General features: G+C 44.6%; 1 protein-coding gene across 1 annotated transcript in view; it reads right to left on the reverse strand.

Moving 5' to 3' along the window:
• The window catches only part of DTHD1 (death domain containing 1), a 405,256-nt gene that overhangs the window by 240,120 nt on the left and 140,594 nt on the right, over positions 1–24,542 (reverse strand). The window contains exon 4 of the mRNA XM_078678971.1: positions 825–1,004. Within this exon, the coding sequence (XP_078535097.1) occupies positions 825–1,004 (180 nt within the window). The remainder of the gene's footprint in view (positions 1–824; positions 1,005–24,542) is intronic.

Here is a 24,542-nt window from a genome sequence, read left to right on the forward strand (position 1 = left end):
ATAAAGGTGAGGCGATGTTGTGTTCCCCATAACTCGTCTACCAACGCAGAGATGATGAATAGCACTAGCTGTGCAAACGAAGACGATTTAGTGGGCTGCAAATTTAGCATGTTACAACGCATGCTATTACATCGCGTTCCTTTACAACGCGGTTGTTCCAACCACTGCGTTGTTGGAACGTGACACCTTTACAACGCAATCGGCTTCCTGTAGGGGGCGTGTTGGATTTAGGAGTAGTATAATCCACTATTCCAACTCCAGCCTGCGCAACAGAAGGGAAGGTGTTGGAATAGTAAATTATACTATTCCTTAGGTTGGAGCACCCCTTACAGCAAGTCGATCTAATGACTTGCGATGTAAAGGCATCGCATTCTAACAATGTGGTCGTGGTAACGACCACGTTGTAAAGGTACCGCGATGTAATGACCACGTTATAAAGGCTGTTTCCCGCGGGCTGCAGAAAACAGACAATTGACAATTTGAAGCCTAAGATGAAAACAACCCTATTATTGACAGCTACACTTTTAATAAACCACATATTGCTCCTTTAACCTACAAAAACGCTGTTTCACTTGGTCAAAGCACTTACAATGTAAAATTAAAATTAAAAACCTCATCCTTTTACCCAAAAGTCATTGTTAATACAGAAGTAAAACCACTTTGTTTGTGACTCTGAATAGGATGAAAAATTTATTTGAGAATAATTAACTTCCAAATTGAACTACATATATTTGAAGACAATAAAGCAATGCAACCTGTTAAATGTTTAATAACAATAAGAATGTTCATAGAGGAGCACATTTTATTCCAAGCGGCATTCTTACCTTTAACTGCACAATTACTGATGCTGACAAAGTTCCAGGTGGATAGTTCAGAGTAATTCTTGAATCCATGTTTGGCTTCAGGGAAAGTCCTTTCTTAGGAACAGTGAATGTTTCTTTCTTCAAGCATGACACCACCGAAAAAACGCCAAATTTGTACACTTTTACCTCAGCAAAACTTCCCTAAAAAAGCACAAAGGTAATATGTTTAGTGGCTGGTACTTGTTCAAAAAATACTTTCCTTTAATGAAAGGGATTTAATTAGGAGAAATACCCCCAAAACAGCACAATCAATGCTAATATTCTTGCTGCTTTTTGCCCTTGTCACTGTTTGAAGAAATATATGGTTTGCCATACCTGCTGCTTTTTACGCAATTTATTTGCTCAGTTTTTAAATGGTGTCTAGACTATTTACTCATAATCCCAAGTAACTGTGTTTTTAATCTTCCTCACCACTGTCCTTGCTGTTATGGTAAAACATCGCTCAGGCAGGAATCACTAAGAAAGCACTATATTGTCTTAGGCCTTGTTACTATTACAGCAGTCCACGGGACCACAATAGTCATGGTGGTGGTCCGACCACCGCCACACTGTGGGTCTGCCTGCAGTAGTATAAGTGTGGTGGTCGAACCACAATTGGACCGCTAATACTGCCGCAGATCAAGGATCCTGTGGCAGTGCGACAGCGGTTCAAGGCCAATGTATACTGGCAGTGCCACAGCAGCACAGCTCAGCATGTTTTGAGTTGCCTCTCCTGGTGGTTACACTGTCATGAAAAGGGTGGGGGTGAGGCAACAAAGGAGGTCCTACTTGCCCCTGTACATGGGGTGCATGCAGTGGGGCACAGATTGTGGTCTCCTGTAGTTCTTCATCCCAAATTCCTGCTCAGAAAGGAATATTCTTTATCCGTCCCACGGCGGTGTTGTTTAAGGCTCAAAATGCAGCTTTAAACAGCACTGCCAGGGGAACACCACACCGCCCACCACGCCATTAATTTACTTATGATATGGTGGATGGCACTAGGTTTTTGGCAGTCATGGAGTGAAAGCGGTAGCGTGCCGCCTGCTCCAGGACCACAGAACCTCATAATCAGGCCGTTAGCCCTTTCCTCATTCTAAACAACCACTTAGTGGAAACTGAGTAAAAACAGGATTTGTTCAGGAAGGGTCTTTTAGAACACCTCAAGGCTCCTCTCTCAAGATATTACATTTCAAATTATTCGCAAACTCCCTAGAAGAGGTCGTAGAACAATATGAGGAACACTGAAATTTATGAAATTCATGACAATGCACTCAGATACGAGAGTCTGGAAGAGTTCCAGGAAAGCCCAAATAAAGTCACAAATTAATTTAGCCATGTGTAACACTGGGTGTAAGAACAATTCTTTCAATGGGCTGATGAATGAGATTTCAACGTTTGTTGGAACTGTCCATTTGATTGCCCATCGAAGAAGAAAAGCTCATCACAAACATACATGAAGGTAAAATAATTAGGTCTTCTATCCAACTCAAACTAGCACTGCTGTCGATGATGCAGCCAGTATCCATGCAATAAAAGGTTCTGCCATTCTTCCACTGCAACCATTGAGTGGAATTAATGAGATTCTTAATAAAATAATTGGGTGCATCATATTGGATCACCTGTTAGAGTGGACATCAGAGAAAAACGTCTCCCCAGCTAAGTATGGGTTTAAGAAAGGTCTTTGAACTACTGAGCAGTGCCTCAATCTTCAACTGATTGTAGCCAAGTAGAAGGAGGCAACGGGTAATTCTCTTCAGCTGGCATTCATGGACTTATTTAGCCAATTTAACTGTGTTAGTTGGTCAAAATTATGGGACATGGAAACAGATCTTGCCACTCTTAGCGGCATCTTCACTAGTACCTAGAAGTGACAGTCAGGTATAGTAACAATGGCAAGTCCACCGGGACCTTTTTAGTTAACTGGGAGTTCGGCAGAGGTGTGTGCTCTCCCCGACTTTATTCTTGCTCTATAAAAATGAGCTTGAATCTGTCCTTTTGCATGTGGGAGCTGATGTACTAGTTGTTAAAAACAAGCCTGTGCTGGTTCTTCTCCATGCGGAGGAGAAACATCCTTTACAACGCAACTTTTACCACACAGTGCTTTTACGACGCAACTTTTACAACGCAAACCATTACAACGCATTGCACTGGGGGGCGCTCTAGGGTAGGGAATAGGTTTAATGTACTATCCAACAACTTCCCTACTATCCACGGGGACTGGAGTTGGAATAGTAAATTAAACTATTCACTATCCAGCGCCCCAAAGCACTATGCGTTGTAATGGTATGCGTTGTAAAACTCGCGATGTAAAAGCATGCTTGGTAAAAGCATGCGTTGTAATGTTATACATCCCCATGCGGAGGATTCCATATTATAAGCTAGGACGCAAATACATGTACTATATGTATGGGAGGGAACCTAGTTGCAAGAGTGAGTCAGTCCCCTTATTTGGGTGTGAAGTTTTATGAGGCTTGCTCTTGGTCCTCGTGTGTTTGAAGTAGGGTCAGCCAGTACTCTCGAGCAGTTGGTTTATCTTTTCTCTGGATACCACTCTGGGGGGCAAACCAATCATCCCTCTCTTAGAAATGTATAAGAGGAAGTGTCTCGCTTCCCTGGTTTATGTCCTGGGGCTATGGGGCTATAAGGACACCAGTAAGGTTCAAGTGGAAGAGAATAGAATTTGCCACTGGATTTTGGGTGCCCCTCCATCCACTCCCCATTTTCTTGCTCATCAGGAGCTCGGACATCAATACGTGGAGGACCAAGTAGAGCTTTCCCCTCTATTATCATGGTTTTCCATTTAGCTAAATGAGGAGAGTGGAGTTAATTGGGCCATTATTTATGAATGCCTATTGTGTCATTATGGTCTCAGTATCCCATGGCTCAGGTCTATTAAGGAGACCACCCTAGCTTTGGGTTGCCCATATATCTTTGGCAGGCAGGAATGTATTACTAAGAAGAATAAAGAGAGGATAAAGGACTGCTTTCATTCCTATAGAAAGGCACAAAGAGAGGGGAAAGTAATAATGAAATCGACTGTTAGAGACCACTGCCTCCTCCAAACCGTTGAAGCAGTAGCAACTTATTTAGTCATTGTACAGACCTCTTGGGAAATAATTCTATTAACACGATTTTGAACATGTTCCATTCAATGGCTTTTATGTTTTCACCAGGGTCAATTTGACCCTGCTGACATTTAATTTGTCCATGTGATAAGTCATCACCATACTCACTATTACACTTTGTATTCCTTTGTAGGTTCTGTGCCCCATTTACAAAAGTGTTTCTAATTCCATTATTACGAGAACAGGTGCCGAGCTTCTTTGATTTTTCTTCAGAAACTCAACAACTATCTAGTTTGTAAGGCAGTCAGATCTTTCATAAAGAACACACTACGATTTTGCAAGAATATGTTATTTTAACAATGCATTTATGGATATGAATTGATTGAATTTGATATGTGTTTTGCTTATCGTTTTTAAAGCTTATTTGTATCTTGTGCTTAAGAATATTGGCACCCCTAAATGAAATTCAATGTATTTTATGTTGTGCTTTTTTTTATTATTGTTCCATCCTTTTTATAAAAATTTTGTACTGTGATTTAACATGATCCTTTTATAATTCATTTTTATGTGATCAAATAACGTTGAACTGAATTGAATTGAGATACTTGATATTGTCAGCACCGGGTTTGTAATGTTATATTGTTTGTAAAAGGAGAGGAGCATGCAATGACTGCAGATTCATGTCGCCAGACTGTGCCTAAACAGATAGAAGTGTCACTCATGGACGTTGTTTCACCAAAATGCCAGGGATAGGGGAAGTGACAGCATATTCCCTTTGACCTTATGATGTCACAGGAAGTGACATCATATGATCTTTCGCCCTGCATCATCCCAATAAGTGATGTAATATAACCTTAATCCTGAATATATCACAATATTTAACATTGGTGAAGTTACATAATTGCATAATCAGTATTATATGTTCTTCTAGGGGAGAACAAATGCCGGGTGGTCTCTCTGTCCTGAGAAAAGTTTTAAAAAAATAGGGTCAACTATTGCTTTTTAATGCCCAATTTTCACATACATTTGCTAAAAAGCCACATACTCTAAAACAATACTCACTAAATATTCAAGTACTTTCATGCTGTGCCAAGCTATTGACATCTGACAGTGCCCATTAGTTCACCCAATTATGTTTTTAAAATGTCCTATGGATGCCCCTTTATGTAAAAAAACACATCTCTATTTCTAGTACCAGCATTTTGCCATGGTGGCCCCTTTTGCCTAAGCATTACATGTAATATGCCAGAGCCAGAATATTTCTAATACTTCTTCTCTTGCACTATGGAGGTCCCTCATGTCAAAGGTTATGCTTAATATGTCAAGGACTACTGTTTCTCATGGATGGCCCCATGATCTTGCCACAGTTGTCCTCGTTTATGCAAAGAATTTCCTTCAGTGTGCCATCAGCAGCAATTTGCCACAGGTGCCAACTATGGCAGAGCTTGCATTGTTTCATGGGTGCTCCATACCAAAATGTACCTAGAGAATGCAAGCAGTAGCTTTTTGCCGTGGGTATCCCATATGCAAAGTACTGCCTCCCGTATTCTATTGCCAACATTTTCTCAAGGGTGCATCTATAAGCCAAGGAGCATGCCAGGTCCAACAGCGGATCTGTAAGTATAACAACACTTGCTCACTTACATTCATGTATTCACTCTCATTCCTTCATTAGAACTTACTTGCACTCATTCATTTTCACCTAATCTCGTGCACCCACTCTCACGCTGAATCACTCATTCACACTCTCTCACTCACTCTGACTCACTTACATTTACTCTCTAATTTTTACACACACACACATCCACTGTACCATATACAAACATACATACTCACACATATACATGCTCTACCACCCAAACTCATTCTCACCCACATGCACGCAAACAACATACATTAAAACCATTTAATATTTCTTATCTAAGATGCCAATGAAGGTCCATATCTTGCTACTCCACTTTTTATTACACTAATAGTGAATAATAAACTATTATTCACTGATAATGTAATGAAAATGAGCAGAAAACAAGGTTAGAGCCTGACTCAGATAATGGGAGACAGCCCTGGGTTTTTCGCACTGATTTTGCCACCTCTGAGGTAAGAGGTGTCAAAGGCAGTGCCAGGGGTGGCAAGGGGCTGCTGCGGCCCCTGGCGACTCCTAAATGTCATCCATTGTGTCACTACATGAAGGCAGTATTCAAAACACCTCAGTGGCTGTCACTGGAAGAGAAAATCAAGTGTAAAGTTCTTTGTATGGTGTTGAACCCATACTGGAACAACAGACAGATTCACATTTTAAATTGTGCCCCATGCCTTCTCACTCAGGTAACTCCAGTTTGATCCATTGAATTGGATCACTTGACAGCCCCTCACAAGGTAAAACATAGAGGCAGAATTCTAGGAATACATAGCCCAAAGCTAAGGAATGCTCGGCTAGTGACTTTGAGGGCAGACTACAACCATTTGGCATTCAACAAACTCTCAACAACTGAGCTATTTTGAGTAGCCTTTCAGAAGACCCACTTGTGGGACACCCCCGCGCCGCACGGCCACCAGCTGCTGCGTGTGCCCCCAGTGCCTGCCTCTGTCTCAGCGCCGGCCTCGCTGCCGCCCTGAGCGATCTCCCTGGTGTTTCCCCCGTTTTTGCCAGTAATTGTGCTTGTTTTTTCCTGAATTTGTGCTTGTTTCTATTTTTTCCCCTGATCGTGTGTCACTGTATTTTTCACCCGCCTTTTGCCTGAATTTGTGCTTGTTTTCCCCAGATCGTGTGTCGCTGTCTTTTTTCCTTGTTTTCACTCAGATTTGTGCTTGTTAATTGCCGCTTATCGTCGCGCTTTGCCCCCGCTTCCCGCCACCGCCTTGAGCCCCGCCCCTTTTCTCTTCTGTTTCCCTCCCCGCTCCCGCCTCCCAGCTGCTCCGCCCACCCGCGCACTTGGCCTTAAATGGCGACCGTGCGACGCAGGTGAGTGTGACCCACTTGTGGGACACCCCCGCGCCGCACGGCCACCAGCTGCTGCGTGTGCCCCCAGTGCCTGCCTCTGTCTCAGCGCCGGCCTCGCTGCCGCCCTGAGCGATCTCCCTGGTGTTTCCCCCGTTTTTGCCAGTAATTGTGCTTGTTTTTTCCTGAATTTGTGCTTGTTTCTATTTTTTCCCCTGATCGTGTGTCACTGTATTTTTCACCCGCCTTTTGCCTGAATTTGTGCTTGTTTTCCCCAGATCGTGTGTCGCTGTCTTTTTTCCTTGTTTTCACTCAGATTTGTGCTTGTTAATTGCCGCTTATCGTCGCGCTTTGCCCCCGCTTCCCGCCACCGCCTTGAGCCCCGCCCCTTTTCTCTTCTGTTTCCCTCCCCGCTCCCGCCTCCCAGCTGCTCCGCCCACCCGCGCACTTGGCCTTAAATGGCGACCGTGCGAACGCGCAGCGGTCACGCGCAGCGGGCGCGCCGATTGTGCGCCGAAGGCGCGCCAAAGGAAAGCCCGTCTGCGCCCGTCCGCGACCGGATCGCGACCAGCGCCAGGACCCCTGGCCCCCACCGACGGAAGCCGACCCGACGAACCTACGGCGCCGCCGAGCTCATCGCACTCAACACCGGCCACATCCCAGGATGTCACCGAGCCGCCCCGAGGCACACCCACGGACCTTTCAGCTGCAACGCCTGCAAGTTCACCTGCATCCGGACCTTCCCTGCACCCGCCAAGCCGAACTCCAGCAGCACCCACCTCAAGTGTATCCTGCTCAACACCCGCTCCGTTCACAGACACGCCGTAGAACTCTGGAACCTGCTCGACACCACCGCCCCCGACGTTGCCTTCATCACCGAGACCTGGATGAACGCCTCCTCAGCCCCAGACATCGCCATCGCCATCCCAGAAGGCTACAAGATCGTCCGGAGGGACCGAGACAACCAGACCGGAGGAGGCATCGCCATCATCCACAGAGACGCCATCCGCATCACTACCAACACCGATGACACCCTCACCACCGCTGAACACCTGCACTTCCAGATCCACACCAACCCGAAGACCACCCTCAGAGGCACCCTGATCTACCGACCCCCGGGACCACGCACACGATTCAGCGAGGACATCGCCGACTTCGTCAGCCCGCACGCGCTCCCCTCCGCCGACTACATCCTCCTGGGGGACCTCAACTTCCACCTGGAGAACAACAACGACCGCAACACCATCACCCTGCTCGACAACCTCGACAACCTCGGACTCAAGCAACTGGTGACCACCCCCACCCACCTCGCCGGACACACTCTCGACGCCGTCTTCTCATCCAGCAAAGACGTCACCGTCAGCCACGCAACAGGACTCCACTGGACGGACCACAGCTGCGTCCACTTCACCTTCAGAAGAACGACGATCCACCACCTCCAGCAACAGGTTGCTCGAAGAAGCTGGAACAAGATCACAGCCGACCAGCTCACCGCCTCCCTGAGCCAGCACCCCCCCGCCAACTCAGCGAACCCCAGCCAGGCCGCCGACAACCTCACGAAATGGATCAACGACTGCGCGAACGAACTCGCCCCTCTGAGAACCCCACCCAGCAGATCCTGCAGCAGAAAAACACCATGGTTCACCGACGAACTCAAGAGCTCCAAGAAGAACTGTCGAGCCCTCGAGAAAGCCTGGAGAAGGGAGCCAACCACGGACAACATGACCACCCTCAAGCTCGCCACCCGGAAACACCACCAACTGATCCGCGCCACCAAGAAAAATGCATACAAGGACCGACTGGACAACAACGCACACAACTGCAAGGAACTCTTCAACATCGTGAAAGAGCTCTCCAACCCCAGCGCCGGAAACAACGACATCACCCCATCGCAAGACCTCTGCAACTCCCTCGCGTCCTACTTCCACAACAAGATCACGGACATACACGACAGCTTCAACAACCAACCAACGCAAGCCACAACCGCAACGACGCCACCCACCACCACCCTCCGCACCTGGACCCCGATCAACACCGAAGACACCATCCGCACCATGAACTCCATCCACTCCGGATCTCCGACTGACCCCTGCCCTCACCACATCTTCAACAAGGCCGACGCTGTCCTCGCACCCCACCTGCGGGACATCATCAACACCTCCTTCGACTCCGCCACCTTCCCTGAGAGCTGGAAGCACGCCGAACTCAGCGCCCTCCTCAAGAAACCTACAGCAAACCCCACCGACCTCAAGAACTACCGCCCCATCTCGCTCCTCCCGTTCCCGGCCAAAGTCATCGAGAAGACCGTCAACAAACAGCTGGCCGCCTTCCTCGAGACGAATGGATCCCTCGACCCCTCACAGTCCGGATTCCGAGCGAACCACAGCACCGAGACCGCCCTCATCGCCGCCACCGACGACCTTCGAACCCTGATGGACAACGGAGAAACAGCGGCCCTCATCCTCCTGGACCTCTCCGCAGCTTTCGACACGGTCTGCCACCGCACCCTAGTACAGCGCCTCAGCAACATCGGAATCCAGGAGAAGGCACTGGAATGGATCACCTCCTTCCTCGACGGAAGAACACAAAGAGTCCGCCTACCACCGTACAAGTCAGAGGCCACCAAAGTCATCTGCGGCGTCCCTCAAGGATCCTCACTGAGCCCCACCCTCTTCAACGTCTACATGAGCCCACTCGCGGCCATCGTACGCAAACACAACCTGAACATCATCTCCTACGCCGACGACACCCAGCTGATCCTCTCCCTGACCAACGACCCCGACACCGCCAGAGCCAACCTGCACGAAGGGATGAGAGACGTAGCCGAATGGATGACGACCAGCCGCCTGAAACTGAACTCAGACAAGACGGAGGTCCTCATCCTGGGCTCCACGCCCTCCGCCTGGGACGACTCCTGGTGGCCCCCCGCCCTGGGCACCGCACCCAAACCGACGGACCACGCACGCAACCTGGGCTTCATACTGGACTCCTCCCTCTCCATGACCAGACAAGTCAACACCGTCTCCTCGTCATGCTTCAACATCCTGCGCATGCTACGTAAGATCTTCCGGTGGATCCCCACCGAGACGAGGAAGACGGTCACCCAGGCCCTCGTCACCAGCCGACTGGACTACGGCAACGCCCTCTACGCCGGAACCACCGCCAAACTCCAGAAGAGACTCCAGCGGATCCAGAACGCCTCGGCGAGACTCATCCTCGACATCCCCCGACGCAGCCACATCTCCGGACACCTGAGAGATCTGCACTGGCTCCCGGTCAACAAGAGAATCACCTTCCGGCTCCTCACCCACGCGCACAAAGCCCTACACGACCAAGGCCCGAGCTACCTCAACAACCGGATCAACTTCTACACTCCCAAGCGCCTCCTCAGATCCACCAACCACGCCCTCGCCGCCGTCCCCCGCATCCGAAGAGCGACAACAGGAGGAAGATCCTTCTCCTACCTGGCCGCCAAGACCTGGAACTCACTTCCGACCAATCTGCGCCTGACCCAAGACCACCTCTCCTTCAGGAAGAAGCTCAAGACCTGGCTGTTCGAGCAGTAGCGGCACCCCCCCCCCCTCCCAGCGCCTTGAGACCCTACGGGTGAGTAGTGCGCTCTACAAGTGACCTGATTGATTGATTGATAGAAGACCACATAACTGACAGTAACAAGTGAGAAATATCTGATGAGAAATTTACCACCTGCGATTTCGGTATGCTGGACTTGAAATTTTTAATTTTAAAATCTGGAAAACAGCTAAATGTACTCTCTTCCTCATTTCAATTATTAAAAATTAGTCATGACAAAACCAAAACTACAGACTGACTGGTTGACAGACCAGTTAGCCTTAAGGTGGTCTTCCCTCAAACTTTTTGCCCCCAACCACCTGTTTTTCTGAATTCATTTTTGCTGACTTTAACACTCTGTGCACTTTACTACAGCTAACCAGCCCTAATGTGCTTATTTACACACACAGTAAAAGTACATCCCTAGTAAAGTGGTATACCATATACCCAGTGCCTGTAAATTAAATGCTACTATAGGGCCTGCAGCACCTATTGTACCACCAACCTAAGAAGCCCCTTAAAACATATCCTAGGCCTGCCATGTAAGCAGTTTTAAACTACCAATTCGACTTAGCAATATAACCCCTTGCCAAAACTTAAACTCCCGTTTATTACATATAGGTCACCCCAAAGGTAGGCCCTAAATAGCCCATAGGACAGAGTGCATTCAGGTTTTAAAAGTCCTGGTAGGGAAAAACTCTGAAATGTGTTTTTCTCTAATTTGAGGCCCACCTCTCCCATAGGATAATATTGGCATGCCTTATTACATTTATTAAGTGCTAACGTTTGATTGGGAGCAAGTAGGATGTTCATGTTTGTTATCTACAAAATTGTAATTGAAAATGTCCTTGTTAATGGTAAACTCAGATTTGAAATCACAATTTTGAAAATGCCACGTTTAGAAAGTTGGCCTTCTCCTTCCATAGCCTTCATCCTGTTCCTGAGCCACATGAGACAGTGTAGTTGGCAGTTGAACTTTGTATATTACTCCCAGACAAACACATAATGGGGGGATTAGCTCTGCCTCAATGAGCAATCACTGGCAGGATGGGGGGGGGGAGGATGGAGCTGGGCACAGCCCTAAATTGCAAGGCAATATGTTGTGCCCTGTATTCATACAAGTTCATTGGGCTTGCAGCCAGGCTGGTGCCTAGGCAGGGGAGGCAGGAAATTCCAAGCGCTTCACAGGGAATCTCTATAAACCTCTCTTACTTCAAAAAAGGCACCAGGTATCAAAATAGGATCCTCAGACCCACTCTACAGCTCCCTTTCTGGACCTGTGGATGGACTGTCAGATGACTGCCTGCTGCTGTAGCCTGCTGTGTACTTCAGAAGACTGCTTTGCTGCACCCGGAAGGACTGTTCTGCTGCCTGAAGCCTGCCTTACTCACTCAGAGGCCTGCCCTGCTACTTGAGCTCTGTTCCACTACTAAAACACAGGACTACCAGAGTGACTCCAAGGGCTAGTTGAGTGGCATCCTGATCAGAGCTTCAGGGACAGAAAAGGCTTCAACCATTGTGAACCTGCACCTTGGGCCAGTCTGTGTGATTCCTAACCCTCCAAGTGGTTCCTCTCAGGCCCTGGTCCTTTGGAGGTGGCCTTAAAGGTGCCCAGATTACCAAAATCCAAAACTTGGGACTTTGAACATTTTTGGCAAAAAAGTGCTCTGAGAATGGAAACTACCTGCTTGTTGAGCTGCCTGAGGTGCACTGCCGGTCAGCCTCACTTTGTGGCAGCTTCCACTTCATTCTCTGAAGCAGCTAATCCTATTCAGCATTAGTTCTTAGAAGGGGTATCTGTTCTTATGCAGCTCTTGTCAGCTACAGCTTGCAACTTCGTCCGGCTGGAGATTTTCCACTTCCAAAAAAGAGACTAGGGGCCAGATGTAGGTAATTTATATTTACCGACTCTTAAATACCGAATTTTACCGATTCGGTATTTAAGAGTCGGTAAATATAAAGGGGGGAGATGTAGGTATTTCCAGATGTTGAAATACCGAATCGTTAGAATTCGGTATTTACCGATTCGGTAAATACCGAATCGGTATTCCCTATTGATTCCTATGGGCTGTGAAGCCCATAGGAATCAATGGGAAATACCGATTCGGTAATTACCGAATCGGTAAATACCGAATTTTGCAAGGGTGCAGGGGGTGTCACTTTGACACCCTCTGGCACCCCAAAAATAGGCATGTGCGCCATGTGGCACACAGACATGCCCTAAGGACATGTCTGTCTGTCACATGGCTAGGTGTGCATGCACACATGTGCATGCACACCTGAATTCGGTATTTTAACACCCAATTGGATTGTGTGTTAAAATACCGAATTTGTAGGGCCTTTGGGACTCAGAAGAGTCCCACCTACATCTGGGATTTACCGAATCGGTAAAAATACCTATTCGGTATTTTACAGAATCGGTAAATTTACCGATTCGGTAAATTTACCTATTCAGTAAAATTGTGCCCCTACATGCCAATTCTTAAATACTGGTCGGTAATGGCCGAAATCGGCCGTTACCGACCGGTATTTAGGCTCCTACATCTGGCCCTAAGTCTGAACGAAAAAAACTTCAGCACAACTATGTCCAGCGGCTCCCTGATGATTACGCCTCCTTCATGGACACCACCTGTAGACATGCAACATTGAACTTTACCTTCTCAGACATTTTTCCATCAAATTTCTTAAAAGTTCGAAGGTGAGCACTGACTGGGCGCAATCTACTTTTGGTACCTGACCCACAATCCATATTATTCGACTTTGATTCAGTCTTACGTGACTAGATGTCCACCGTTGTAGCTTAGATCTTTTTTGGCAAGGTTTTTACCTTAAAATTTAAAAATTGATAACTCCAGTTCTACTGATTTGTTTTTGTCAATTTGGTGCCAAACAATGTATTATAGTTTACTTTATTCTTCCATGGTGGTATGGGAATTCTTACTGTGTTATGTTTTCACTTTATTACTGTTTGGGTGCTGCATCAATACTTCATGCTTTGTCTCTAAGTTAAGCCTGACAGGTTTTGTGCCAAGCTACCAGAGGGTTACGCACAGGTTAATTTAGTGACTTTCATTGTTCACCTTAACTGGGATTGTGGCTGTTTCTTGAGCAAGGTTAACCTCCCGCTCAACCAACAACCCAATTTCTCAAACTTACTATTTAATTATACATGCAGTTCATGCCAGAATGTTGCAAGACTAGGGAATTTTATAAACAACACAGAAATTAATTTATATACAGAACACAGAACCAAAAGTAATGAATATGAGGGTCAAGGCGCCTCTCCTCATTGCTCATAGTAATGGATAAAGGTCTACAGAAATTGCTGTATAATGGCAAACATATATATTTTAGAGGCACACTTCTGTCGTGTATTTCTATAGGTTCTGAATCGATCCCCCTATTCCTGACCCTATTCTGGTTAAACTACCTAGCTAGTTAACTAACAGTCAGCCCATGAGGCAAGAAATTCCCCATGATGCAGATACCGTTATCTGACGCAGTCACACTACGGCACAGGAACGTGTTATCTGATTAGGTCATAACGCTTGAGATCTAATTAGACAAGCGATATTCCTCCAGCCCCTGATAAGGCATACGACGTTCTCATAACAAATCAAACCTATGACAACCTGGATAATCCGTGCGGCCATTGTTTTGATTTCACAGAGAACTTTAGTAAAGAATGTGCTAACGAGCAAGTCGTATGACATCTTTATTGACGTACCTATGTCCATCCTTACGTCAATCCCGGCACCTTTAAGGTATAAATATTGCCGATCTTGCCCTATGCAAAACACACGCGTGGTGACAAGACGGAGCAGCCACACTTGCCGAAGCCGAGAGCAGAAGCAGACCCCGCAGGCAGCAGCCCCGCCTTCCTGACGCGCTGAGAGACGCGCTGCTATCTCAAGCCGAGAGACCCAGCACCGGCGCTTCCGGGTAGCCCTCGCAGGCAGCCTGGAATATCGAGAGCAGAGAAAGAGATACCATTCCTCATTCATCCTAAATTCCAGGTACAGAACTGAATAACCCCTCCTAGAGAATTCTTTAGTTATTCACTTGGCAAAAACAAACTTAACTTAAACTGTAACTTTCTATTCCCGCCCACGCATTAGACTTAGGTCAGGTACACGGGGTAGGCGTATTTAGAAACACCAGTTGAGTACGTTTAGTCAAATGTATATGTGTATGTAAATATATTTTAATCATTTTAAACATCATATGGCTCAGAAACCATATCAATGTTTTTACAGTATTATTTTATACTATTGCTTCTAATGTATGCACTTTACTTAACTATAAGTATTGCAATAATATCGATCCATTTCTCTTGTACGAGAAAAGAGACTGATCAATAAATAACACCTTTTATTGAACACGCCCGTCTCTTCCTTTTCTCTACATTCTGATGAGACTAAGAATGCACGTACTGACTGAGTAAAATAATTGCCTTGTGCTCACACGACTCTTGAGATTGACTCTTGATTAGGGGAGAGCAAAGTTGTCATGTTCTATGGTTGTCAGAAACTAAATCCCTTCTTGTCTAATCAGGGGAGTTAATCCTTCCTTGAACATTCGAGAAAGTTTCTAGCGAACTCTGAGCTTAGCTGGCAAACCCAAAAATTAAGTCTAGTATCGACAGTAGTAGACCTAGTTAACGTCTGGCCTAGGCCTTTACTGCTGTAGGTACTATTCCAATGCGCAGGGCCTATTGGGAAAATAGGAACTACACTACATGGCGCCCAACGCGTTTGGAAAGGGCGATAAAACTAACGTAAGACATTTAGAGTAACTCAGTCGTGCTTTCTCACTCAGACCCCTTTTCCCAAATACTCCAAAGACGTCTGGAGTGGGTGAAAGGTTATTATATCCTCCAAAACCTCGCAGGAGGGAACTCCTATGTATGGTTTTTGGTCTAGTCAACGTTGAAGGATAAAACAGTTCCAGAATATTGTGCATCTAATCTCTGTTTCCATAAAGAAACCTGATCTGCAAATAAAAATAATACCATCCTGTCAGTAAAATGGGAGACAGTGATGGAGAAAGAGAGGCAATTAGATTAGCTACTGAAATAGCAGATGCTGATGCTACCATGCAAGCAGCAGACGCGGATATAATACTCATTCCGGTCATTAAAAGGAGATCTATAACCTTAAAACTTATAGAAAATGGACTGACACCTAGAGGTGGCACAGTCATATTCGTAATTGAGGCACACGAATATCGGCAGACAGAGGTATACTATACATGGATACATTTTCCAGCAGCAAATGCTGTAACAAAGTACTTCCACTATTACAAAGTAGAGGAACCTCCTGAAACGTACACTCCTTTCGAGGAGGTGGAAGTACCACTCAAATTCCAAGAGCATTTGCTCTTATTTGATGGCGCCCTAAAACATAATAATCACATTACAAGGCTCGGTCCTTTAGGAAGACCAGGAGCAACGTGGCCGGTCTTAGCCGGATACACACCACATCCAGACATCGACGAGATGCCTGCACCAGAGCTATTAATACAGCTAAAACAACTACTAAAAATTCACAGACAATTAGTTCAGTATGTAATGTGGACTTCTACAATTCAGCCAGCGATTAAACTACCACAGCTGACCTCTCACCAGGGGAACACAAATAAAATTACACCACAGAACATCCAATCCTGCCTAGGTAAGGTTCCAGCTAAACGGGAACAGATACCATTCTGGTTGGCACAGAAAATCACCCAAATAGAGGCGGTGTTTCCTGACACCACCCCGCTAGAAAAACACAGGATTCTGACTATATGTCTCCTAATGGGAATCGCACCACACATTGAGGACTGTGACACTTGGGGTACAGTCTTTGCTTCCATCTACACAAAAACGCACGGTGTTCCATCCATTTCGGTAATACCAGATGTGCTAAAACAAATTCAAGATGAATATGGTCCAGAACCTGCTTTAACTCTTGGTATGAAATTACTGAAAGACTTCAAGCAGGTCTCGGCTATATTACTAGCCAACATAAAAGGTGAAGCAGCAAACGTGGCGATCCGCCAGAGGTTAAAAGAGACAGATATAGCAGACCAACCAGCTGAAATTGCCAGAATCATAGAAAAATCCTATGAAGAACTAGGCAGAGATAGTCTAGGTGGAATACCGGTAAAACCGCAACTGACTACAAGTCCAGAAAAAATATTTTTTAATAATAATAATTCACCAAAAAAGAACTGGGATGGGAACAAACAATCCAATCCTAAAGAAAAGAAATTCCAGTCCAGAGGAAGGTCTCCTAGGCGAAGAGAGAAATCTCCAAACCCGAGACAAAGGTCACCTCAGAGTGAACCCTCTGGGAATAGATATAACCTTAGAAATAGGGATAATATTAAAAAACCTGATAGATATCAAGACATTGATACACGTCCCTCTCAATCTTTTCAGAATTCCTCGCAGAAATCGGAAAGAAGAGGACGATCAGAAGAGCACGCCAAGTCCAAAGACAAGGAACCTGCTCAACTGAAAAAGAAATCACAATTTCCAAAAAAGAAGGTAGCCAGTATCAAGGTAGTTAACAATGCCGAGAATACTGAGGACACAATTGAAAAACGGAGAGTGGGCTCAGACAATGCTAGACAGCGCAGCAGAGGTGAGCATAGCTCGCAAAGTCCTTATGAATCATCTGGAGACAGTGGACACGAATGAATACCTTCAAGTGGAAACTGCAGATACCAGAGTTAGCAAGCCCCACAAAATATACGAGATAACATTACGTATAGAGGGAGATAAGACTAGGAAAATAAGGGGACTATTTTGGGATAACCTATCCAAGGGCTATGACATCCTTCTAGCTGAGAAAGACTGGCCACCGGAGTTTGTCAGGGAGTGCCCTCATGGCGAAGAAGTAATTATGCCTGCCTTCTCGAATCAAATACCGATTCATAAAAAATACACACTTGCTAGAAAGTGGGCAGTGGCCTTAGCACCTGCTTTATATAAAAATCATGTAGGATGGGATGAGGATTCTCCTCCTCACAAAGTCCAGTTAAAATCACAACCAACTGCACAAAGGCAGTACCCAATTAAGCAAGAAGCTAAAAAACAAGTAAATGAAATACTAGATCAGCTAGAATACCAAGGGGTGATTGAAACTTGCACCTCACAAATGAACAATCCTTTGTTTCCGGTCTCCAAACCAGACAATTCGTACCGTCTAGTTTTGGATTACCGACACCTTAACACATGTTGCAAAACTTTTGCAGTGCAAAACTCACACAGTGCTGCACTAATGAATAACATAGTGCGCAAAAAATACAAAACAACCTTGGACATCTCCAACGGATTCTTTTGTCAAAACATAGCACCAGAGAGCAGATATTTAACTGCATTCTCAGTAAATGGCACTCAAAAACAATTCTGTCGGTTAGCCCAGGGGTACAAGAATAGCCCGGGGGTATTCTCAGCGAGAGTAACAGAATTACTACAACTATATGATGATGAAGCATTATCTTATGTCGATGACATTTACTTAACAGATGATGACTTGGAAACTCACTTGAAAAGAGTGAACACCATAATACTTGGTTTCGCTGCAGAGGGTTACAAATTCAACTTCAAAAAGTCCAGAATTGCCCATCTGAAAATTAAGTACGGAGGATATGAATTATCAAGTATTGCCTGGTTGACAGTCTTTTAAGAACTAGAAGAATTAAAAAATCTAAAATATGAAAAAACGTATCCTCTGCCAATCGACATTCTGCCTCTAAGACATTACGCCTGTGTAATCTATACAGACGGACATGCTCAACCCTCCGTTTGGGGAGAACATGCATACAATCCCACATGTGAGATTACAAAAGAAGTGTGGCACGGAGGTAAACTAAGACCTCTATTAACAAAATCACACTCAGTAGAAACTAATTCAGAACTACAAACTGAAATATTAGCTTTGAAAATGGCGCTAGATAATGCGGATCGCGAATTCCCGACGCTTATAGTGTCAGATTCATATTTCTGCGTCAAAGCATATAACAAGGATTTGCAGACATGGATTCAGAACGGTTACAAAGATGACACAGATGCACCAATAAAGCAGAGACTTCTCTGGGAACAAGTAGCTCTTTTGAAGAAAGAACTACCAAAGACTCACGTGACTCACTCACTGAGTCATCAACGTGATGGCGTTCACGTTGTGGGGAATTCATTGGCTGAGACAGCCGCAGCGGCAGCCACTAAATCGGCTCCCGTAGATCGAAAAAAGCGTACATTAAAATACATTGACGGCGAAACATTGCTGGCGGTGAAAACGTCATCAAAAGGCGACTGCTCAGCGTTACCGATCAACTATCCACTCAATTATACATACATAATCGATGCAAACTCCGTCCCTTTTGCTCGAATCCCTGGAGTGGGGGATAGAGTGATTCCAAACATGGACAGGAGAAACTTGTTAATCGCAGACGCACACATGGGCGAGAGTCACAGACACCTTAAATTAAAAGATTCTCTGGAAGAATTACAATCACGGTACTGGTGGCCAGGCATGAGCCTGCACTACACCATGTTTGTAAAAAACTGCCCAAACTGTAACAGAGATCGCAGTGGGGAGAGAAGCAGTTTAATACCTCGTCGTATCAAGGCAGATAATATTACCAGCAAAAAGAATGGCTTGCGATTAACATACACAGGCTAGTTCCACTTATAATGTAGATCCACAGCACTCGGCTGACATCCGGACTGTTATACAAGATTTGCGAGTCTAAATGGCATATACGCTAAGAGCATGCTACGTTCGACCAATTTTTCTTTTTCTCAGGCAATCCAGCCTGGGGGGGGAAGGAATGGCCAAATGAGCACAGCCCAGCGGGAATCTTCTCACTTCCTTCCTGAGGGTATGGGATGGTGTAAAGAAAAAACCAAGACAGAAAGCAATCTATAATAGAAAGGATATTAGGTTCGGGAGCTGGGTGGGTCAAACATCTAATAAGTGTCCAACGTAGTCTAAATAACTTGCCAAGAAATTCTCTGAAGGGATTCAGTCCGTACGAATTATTATTCGGAACTAGGATGTTGATCTCTGACCTTGATAGTCAGACTTCAGTGGTAATAGAAAAAACCTTTGATGTCAAAGACCGTTTGGCTATTTTGCAGGACTTAAACAAAACAAGAAAAGACCTGAGCAACATACAGTTGAAACAACAGCCAACAACCACTGAAGAATCACCACCTGTCCCAGCAAGACCTGTCTGGATTCCAAAAATCGGGGATCTAGTCAGGGAAAAGATCGCGGTAAAGAAGGAATTTGGGCCTTCTTACAGAAAAGCAGTTCCTGTCTTGTCTGTCAACGGGACAAGATCAGTTGTACTACCGCCACTTGCTGGAAAAAAGGAGAACCGAGTTGTATCCATCGACCTGGTAAAACCACAACATGTGGCCGATAACAAACAGTAGGCCAAGTGGACTCCCAATAAGTAGCAGAACACCAAGGTTTGCTACCAGTACAGAGGTCCTATCAAAGAGGCTCATCACATTCGAAACGCCTACAGAAGAACAACAAGGACTATGCAACAATGCAATAGAACTTAGACCTCTGAAAACCCAAATAAAGACATTTAGTAGAGACACACCAATCTATACAGAAGTACCAAGTGAAAATGCAAGAAACAAAAATCCTGAACCAATTGGAACAATTGACAGAACTGCATCCGGTTACTTCATCAACTTCGATGATTCCTCTGACGGTTTCAGCGAACAAAAGACACAGCCATCATCAAAATCCTTTAAAGACAAAGCGAAGGAACTTTTGAAACAACTAAAAGAAACATATCTGATTTCTCCATGGATTGAATTTTGGGTGGGTTTTGGTGCATTTATCCTCATACTTTGGCTCATCATGGTATTTACCTTGGGACGCTTCATTGAGGGAAAATATGCTAAAATGGACACAGCAAGTCAGAACATCAACTTGGTCCTCAAACCACACACATCTTCACACGTCGAGAAACGAGAACTTTCTTCAGAACTTTCTTCAGCCAACTTCACAGCAATTCCAATACCTGGTGGGGTAGCCTGGGACAACACTGACTATGAAATTTATGGTCCGGTCGAGATCCTGAAATATCCACACCAAATCAAGATCTCTTTGAGTGACTTTGCAAAACCAAACTCATTTGCTGATGATTGGGACTTTGAAAGTATTAACAATATGATGTCTGACTTAGTAATGTCTGCTAAATTTACAAAACATGATTATTTGCAGGGTTCTACAAATTATGATAGTATGTATTGCTATAACCACTATGGTAACCATTTCTTGCATAAATCTGCACAACCTAGAAATGTTTTAAATTATAATCAATGGGAACATTGTGCTACACCTCCAAAAGGGAGTTCTAGAACCGTATATGACAAATATTCATATTTTTCAGGTTTTAACATAACTAATGCTGAAACATTTTATTACAAATTGTCAAACAAGACAGGGATGAAAACCATGATAACCAACACAAAATTGATATATTCAGATTCTTTCTTTGAAAAAATGAATACTTTTGGATTTGATTATTGGGACAAACATGTTGATTTGAAAAGTGTTTGGGGTACAAAAGAATGGCAAGTACAGGGTTTAGAAGCTTTGTTTAGAGCCTGCATGATCCCAGAACAAATGATATTTTTAAATGACACCGTCCAACAAACCACCTGTCTTGGCCTAGCAAAAATCAAAGATTTAAATAACCTGTCTATTCCAAAGCCAACAATGTTTAGCAATAACTCTGATACAGATGAAGGAATAGACATAAACCATATACTTAACCAAAACAGAACACATCCTGATTGGAAACAATGGTTGATCTGGCCCACAGATACAAATAACTGTCAAGATAGATTCCTGAATAAAACACAGGGTTTCAAAATGACCAGGCCAGACCCTAGATATCCCCAAAGACATCACCCAGGGATAATAACAACCTACAGTGTGGGCAAATTATGCCTTCAATGGCTACAAACTTCCACACTGCCTGAAATTAAGCAACACCTAACTTTACTTACTGATGGTGCTGACTTGCGTGATTTCATACTGGGACCACGCAAACAGCGTCATAAGCGTTTCATAGCAGCCTCTGTATATGCAGCATACAATGAGGCCTGGAAGGTTACTCAAATTGAGACAGCAGAAAGAATACGGGAAATTGACCGTATTAATTTGGAAAAATCACTTTCTGTAGTGGACAATGGGTTAATGACTCTGTCCTCCAGAATTTTTTCATTGGACAGCATTGTGTCTTCAGCAATCGATATATTATCGCAAGACCTACTATTATTACAACATGGTCAGTCACAATTGCGTTCTATTGTACAGCTTGGCTGGACGTTACAAAATCTGCGTTCAGGCTACGTGCCTTGGCGTTTAATCAACACAACGTCACTATTCCAAATCTTTAACCTTACTGATAGACAAATCGGTATGGCGCAGAAGGGTGCTGATTATACAATCTTGAGCATTGAAAAACTAGAAAGATTACCAATGACAATGTCAGAACGACCTGTCAGTGAATGGATAATACACGGAATCATAAATATTCCAATCTCAACCTTCAGGTTTCAATACTGCCAAAAATATATACAGGCTGGCATGTACGAGAAATTGGGAAAAGGGTACCTTAAAACAACTTGGAACCTGCCCTATTCACATGCATGTGTCAGTAACAAAGGACAGAAAGTGTTTCTTAGTGGCAACAATTGTGCTATGTCACTGAGCGGCACGCTTCTGTGTAACGGTATTAGTTTGCACGGAGCCTGTGAAGGGAATTCATACAACCTTTCATGTCACCAGCAAGGCGCACCTGCAACTGAAATAGAACCATTCTTTCAAAGACTCTATAATGGGAGTTACATTCTTATTGTAGACCGCAGATGCTGTAGTCTTATGCCCGGGACTCCTTATCTCGTCACTACGACGGCGAAGGTCAAGTGCTGTGGACGTTCTTTGTTCCCCAGCTCCTTTCCAGACAGGGAGGCAAGGGCATGGCCCGGTCTGAAAATTACTTCTATTCGAATAGACACTTTAAGCAGAATGAAAACAGTGCTTCTTCAGACGCCTACAAGGCTCACGTCATCTAAAGAAACGTATGATCTACAAGTCGCAAGGACGACTGCAGAGATACATACATTATTATCAACCAATTCCCCCGTACATTTCGCGGAAATCCTGAGCGAAATCTTAAATATTTCTGATACCACAGGGTCTCAAAGGTATTCAAGACAGTATTTTCGATGGCATTAACACCATTCAAAGCCATACTGGGTATTTTTCCAGACTTCGTCCATTCGATTTTTGGCGGACTTCCCCTGATCCTAGGACTAATTGCAGGAATCCTATTCCTGGTCCTTATTTTTCGTTATGGCAACCCATGTCACAGAACAAAATCTCACGACAATGGAAGATACGATCCTAGCCATTGGATACCGGGACCGGATATCAAAAATCCTGGGACTCTTCCGGCTTAGAGACCTAAACATGACTTGGTTTCTATCATTTCGACCAATGTGGCAAAGGTGTGTTTTACCTGTACTAAGGTGTCTGCTATGCGGAGAAGAATGCGTGTTAGACACCTGTCTGACGCTACAATCGGATGCGCCAGTGGATGCAGATACACTGTTGGTTCCTACCAAGGTTCACGCACTGTGCTGCCCTCAAAGGCTGCCAATTCTGATGACGGCATTCCTGGAATCTTCACCACTGCGATTGAAGAGTAGTGAAGTACGAGATGAAAGCAGCATCGAACAGGTACGACCTTCTGTCAGCAATGCAAATCAGAATGTCAATGGAGACAATCATGCGCATGAATGCATGGTTACCCCTATTTCCGACTTAGTGGAACTTTCCCATGAAGCTGTTGACAGTTTTTTCGAAAGCCTGAATGATATGATGTTCTCTCCGGAACAGAAATAGAGACTTTTGAGTAAACTCGCACGCGGCGTTCCCTGAATTCGGCCTTCAACTTTAATAATAAAGTCACATGAACAATTACAATCCAGTTCACGGACAGCAACTTTTTTCAGCAAGCCCCTAAAATATTTTTCTATATATTTTTTCCCGGGACACTGATCTTCTGCTTAAAGTAAGAAACTATTCCTAGAGAACTAAGATTTCTATTTTTTTAGATTCTTTATAGACTTTATATAGACTTTAGCTGCCCACTGGTATGTTCACAATATATTTTATGTGATGAAATGGTTTCGACTTTTTTTCTGTATAGCCATATTAAGAGCCATTTCATGTGTATTTCTCATATACCAACAAGCAATAATGCATAACAATGCGTGTTTACTTTTGCATTTAATTCATAGCTTAAGTGCATACAATATATATGACTGCAATTTTTCAGTATATTTGAAAATTTCAAAATGCATTTATGTATTTTGGGGTGGTAAGGTATACACTATACTCTATAGTATGTTGTACTATGTTATACTATGCATAGATTAGTAGATATGACCATAGTTAGCGTGGAGTGGGTGTCGTGTATTTCTATAGGTTCTGAATCGATCCCCCTATTCCTGACCCTATTCTGGTTAAACTACCTAGCTAGTTAACTAACAGTCAGCCCATGAGGCAAGAAATTCCCCATGATGCAGATACCGTTATCTGACGCAGTCACACTACGGCACAGGAACGTGTTATCTGATTAGGTCATAACGCTTGAGATCTAATTAGACAAGCGATATTCCTCCAGCCCCTGATAAGGCATACGACGTTCTCATAACAAATCAAACCTATGACAACCTGGATAATCCGTGCGGCCATTGTTTTGATTTCACAGAGAACTTTAGTAAAGAATGTGCTAACGAGCAAGTCGTATGACATCTTTATTGACGTACCTATGTCCATCCTTACGTCAATCCCGGCACCTTTAAGGTATAAATATTGCCGATCTTGCCCTATGCAAAACACACGCGTGGTGACAAGACGGAGCAGCCACACTTGCCGAAGCCGAGAGCAGAAGCAGACCCCGCAGGCAGCAGCCCCGCCTTCCTGACGCGCTGAGAGACGCGCTGCTATCTCAAGCCGAGAGACCCAGCACCGGCGCTTCCGGGTAGCCCTCGCAGGCAGCCTGGAATATCGAGAGCAGAGAAAGAGATACCAT

The sequence above is a fragment of the Lissotriton helveticus genome, chromosome 2_2 (assembly GCF_964261635.1).
Source record: "Lissotriton helveticus chromosome 2_2, aLisHel1.1, whole genome shotgun sequence".
Classification (NCBI taxonomy): Eukaryota; Metazoa; Chordata; class Amphibia; order Caudata; family Salamandridae; genus Lissotriton; species Lissotriton helveticus.